This window comes from Rhinoderma darwinii, chromosome 1 (genome assembly GCF_050947455.1).
Source record: "Rhinoderma darwinii isolate aRhiDar2 chromosome 1, aRhiDar2.hap1, whole genome shotgun sequence".
Taxonomy (NCBI): domain Eukaryota; kingdom Metazoa; phylum Chordata; class Amphibia; order Anura; family Rhinodermatidae; genus Rhinoderma; species Rhinoderma darwinii.
In genome coordinates this window covers 201761451-201765671 of record NC_134687.1, presented here as the reverse complement: position 1 = coordinate 201765671, position 4221 = coordinate 201761451, and the positions used below count along the sequence as shown (strand labels likewise).

At 40.3% G+C, this 4221-nt stretch overlaps 1 protein-coding gene across 1 annotated transcript; it reads right to left on the bottom strand.

Moving 5' to 3' along the window:
- Positions 1-625: 625 nt before the first annotated feature.
- Positions 626-3400, bottom strand: LOC142739247 (C-X-C motif chemokine 10-like). The gene is made up of 4 exons (XM_075849804.1): positions 3340-3400; positions 3135-3258; positions 1757-1844; positions 626-770 (listed from the first exon to the last, which is right to left on the bottom strand). Exons 1-4 carry the CDS (start codon positions 3398-3400, stop codon positions 753-755), a joined length of 291 nt encoding a protein of 96 aa, XP_075705919.1. The 3' UTR covers positions 626-752.
- Positions 3401-4221: the final 821 nt, after the last annotated feature.

The following is a 4221-nucleotide window of genomic DNA, read 5'->3' as shown; positions in this document are numbered from 1 at the left end:
AGGCTCCGCCGCCGGGCGGATCTTGACCGGCTTCGGTGCTAGGCAGACCGGGAGGCCAGTATTAGGCCTCCGGTTGCCATTGCAGCCACCGGAACCCCGGCAATTTCATTGCTGGGGCTCCGATGAGCTGCAAACACCTTAAGTGCAGCGATCGCGTTTGAGCGCTGCACTTAAGGGGTTAATGGCGGGGATCGAAGCTAATTTCGGTCCCCGCCGTTACAGTCGGATGTCAGCTGTAAGATACAGCTGAGATCCGGTGATGTTGGCACCGACTCAGCTTCTGAGCCGGTGCCAAACGTTTGACGTACATGTACGGCATTTTGCGGGAAGTCAATGCTTTCCATGACGTACATGTACGTCAAATGTCGGGAAGGGGTTAAAACAATTTAAAAGAAATAAATGGATCATAGATAAGTAAATAAATAAATCCCCAATTTGGAAACAATTTAAGTAAACATTTTATTTTGTATAAAATGTGTTTGTAGCACATTGTACAGTTTATGGTGTATACTATTTACATATTATATACATATAATCTTATATTTACATAAATTTATTTACATACAAAGTTTGCAATAATTTATGTCTAGTGTTGAACGAGACATAATTTCTTTTTAAATGGTCGAAAAAGGAAACAAAAAATACGTGGAATCCTAATCTAAATTAATCTTGATCAATATTGACTATGAATACTATCCAGCTGGTCAATATGTTTTTCCATGCAGGTCCACATCTATTGTTGACGGATCACTTCAATATGGTTGAGCTGCCTACAGAAATAATCATAAGGGTTAGGAAAATAAATAAATATAATACATATCAACATTGTGAGAAACTAGACATGGACCGCACAATCCACAGTATATACGTTGATCTGAGCCGCTAGGCATAATTTAGAAACATGAACATGAGGTTCTTTGTAAACATTTTGATCAAACTGTATAAGCCCACTTGCCACTTCACGGCGACCTCTTTAAAGTGGGTCCCTACTCTAGCGGTTGCAGCACCGCATGGCGGCTACCACCACCGCAGCACCGCTCCTGCAGAGTGAGCAACCCAAAAGCACCCATGCCTTCAGACCGTGCCAAGCCTCCTTGGCTCTGGGCCACGTCCCCCCACAAGTGCAGCACTACAGCAACAGACACCACCACAACATGTGAACAGATGGAATGAGCTCACCTTGCCATGCGCCCCCAGTGGCCAACTGAGAGCACAAGCAAGAGCAGGAACACTTATGAGGTCATTCTGGAATTAAAATCAGCTGGGTATTTTTTCAAATGCGTGGAGTGCTGGTACCAAGTAAAACAAAGGAAAAGAGGAGGATAGACTATACAATATCAGCATTGTGAGAAACTAGACATGGACCGCACAATCCACAGTATATACGTTGATCTGAGCCGCTAGGCATAATTTAGAAACATGAACATGAGGTTCTTTGTAAACATTTTGATCAAACTGTATAAGCCCACTTGCCACTTCACGGCGACCTCTTTAAAGTGGGTCCCTACTCTAGCGGTTGCAGCACCGCATGGCGGCTACCACCACCGCAGCACCGCTCCTGCAGAGGGAGCAACCCAGCGGCCCAAAAGCACCCATGCCTTCAGACCGTGCCAAGCCTCCTATATAATACATATACATATATATTCTCATAACTTCATAAGTATTAAACTACAGACTTCTGGGACAGAGTTTAAATTCACAGATGAAGCCTTCACATATATTCTAAAAACATTTTTTATGGAACAATAACACCTACCGATTTTCTTCTTCTTCTGAGAAGAGCCTTTACTTCTTTTAGGTCAGGACTGACACATATTGGAACAGTCCGGTTTTTTAAAGTCACACTATGAAAAGAAAGACAACTATAAGCATTTAGAAGATTTCACTATTCCCTATACATATTTTATAAACCTTTATTTACTTATGCTTCCTTTGCAAATGTTAGCCAAAGACACCTTAAAATTAATAAAAAAATAATAATGGTCTTCTTGTGGCTGCAAAGATTTTCATTCATTGCATGTTGTTAGCTATTATAAACAGTATTATAGTTACCAACTTAACAAGCGCTATATAAAGCAGTGCTCATGCAAATGAGCATAAAAGCTACGTTATATAATACTCCTAGTATTTATAGCCTGCAATATGGATATATATGCCTGTAAAAAAACAAATACAATCATACATTTTCCATCATGCATACACTGTATATATACAGGTTGGGCCATTTATATGGATACACCTAAATAAAATGGGAATGGTTGGTGATATTAACTTCCTGTTTGTGGCACATTAGTATATGGGAGGGGGGAAGCTTTTCAAGCTGGGTGTTGACCATGGCGGCCATTTTGAAGTCGGCCATTTTGTATCCAACTTTAGTTTTTTCAATGGGAAGAGGGTCATGTGACACATCAAACTGACCCCCTTAGACTTTTATCTTTGGGGTCATCTGAAGGCAATTGTCTATGCTGTGAAGATACGAGATGTGCAGCAACTGAAACTACGGATACTGGAAGCCTGTGCTAGCATTTCTTCTGCGGTGTTGCTATCAGTGTGTGAAGAGTGGGAGAAGAAGGTTGCATTGACAATCCAACACAATGGGCAGCACTTTGAACACATTTTATAAGTAGTCAGAAACTTGTAAATAACTCATGAAAGAATAAAGTAACGTTAAAACCAAGCACACCATTGTTTTTCTTGTGAAATTCTCGATAAGTTTGATGTGTCACATGACCCTCTTCCCATTGAAAAAACCAAAGTTGGATACAAAATGGCCGCCATGGTCAACACCCAGCTTGAAAAGTTTCCCCCCTCCCATATACTAATGTGCCACAAACAGGAAGTTAATATCACCAACCATTCCCATTTTATTTAGGTGTATCCATATAAATGGCCCACCCTGTATATGTGTATATATATATCTGCATATATATATATATATATATATATATATATATATATATATATATATACATGATGGAAAATATAGACCTCGCTACTGAATGTCACCGAGTCTCGCCTGCTGCTGTTTACTGCCTTATACCAAAAAGGAGAATGGCAGAAAACATTAGTAAATCAGTCGTATGTGCTGGTGAAAGTTAGTGGGACTTTGGTTGCATCACCTGCCATCTACTTACACATATTCAATGTTTTCACATGTAGAACTTCTCGGATAAATCTCCAACTTTTCCATTGTCCTTATGTTAAGTTTATTAGAAAATGTTGTGCACAGGCATCGATTCCCTCGAGGTATAGCCAATCCTGGGAGAGTAATAATGATAAGTGATCATCTAGACATAATGCAATAATAAAAATGTATTCTAGAACTTCAAATAACTGTACCTTGTATCAGAGTAGCAGACAGCAGCACAGCACAGATGATGGCAGCAATCCTGCAGTTCATAATGAATGGATTAAGTGTCTTCCACACTATGAGCTGCTAATGCAGACAGTTGCCAGGAGGAAGAGCTGACTGTTTATATAGATCTCTAATGCATTGCATCATTAAAAGTGGGAAATCCTGACAACCTCAATTTCCTTTACATAATATCAACTTAAAGGAAGAGAAAGTACAACTCAAGGCTTTCTACTATCTAAATAAAACTCAATGCATATTAATTCCATATCCTTATTTTGGTCACACTTCCGTCTACAAGAACTGTCCATGACCCTGTTAAGACTTTATATTAGTAGCGTCATGTATCGTAATTTTTCCACCCCTAAATTAAAAAACGATCAAAACTGGTAATATTTGTATTTCATATATGTTTTACTTAAATGGGTTTTCCCATTAAGCACATTTGTCACCTATCCACAGGATAGGTGATAAATGCTTGTACACTGGGAACCCCATCACTGGGACCCTCACTAATCAGTATAACAGGGGTCCTGACCGCAAGATCACAGTGAGGAGGATTTTGAATGGAGTGGTGGTCATGCATGTGCCCTCCATTCAATGTCTACAGGGCCGACGGAGACAGCCGAGTGCAGCGCCACTCCATTAAAAATCCTCCTCACTGCGATCATGCAGTGAGAAGGAACTGGGGTCTGGACACTCATTCCAGTAACTGGCGAGGGTCCCAGTGGTGGGGCACCCTGCAATAATACATTATTCACCTATCCTGTGAATAGGTGATAAATGTGCTTAATGGAATAACCCTTTCAATAGGACTTGTTAGTCACCATCAATCGGGGCTGTGGTTCTATTAGTGATAATACATGTAT

Excerpts from the sequence above, each read along its gene's own strand:
- LOC142739247 (XM_075849804.1), bottom strand. The coding sequence starts at position 3,400 with ATGAACTGCAGGATTGCTGCCATCATCTGTGCTGTGCTGCTGTCTGCT. Across the intron at positions 3,259-3,339 it reads GTCTGCTACTCTGATACAAG|GATTGGCTATACCTCGAGGG; the intron begins GTACAGTTATTT and ends TTACTCTCCCAG. Across the intron at positions 1,845-3,134 it reads TGTGAAAACATTGAATATGT|TGTGACTTTAAAAAACCGGA; the intron begins GTAAGTAGATGG and ends TTCTTTTCATAG.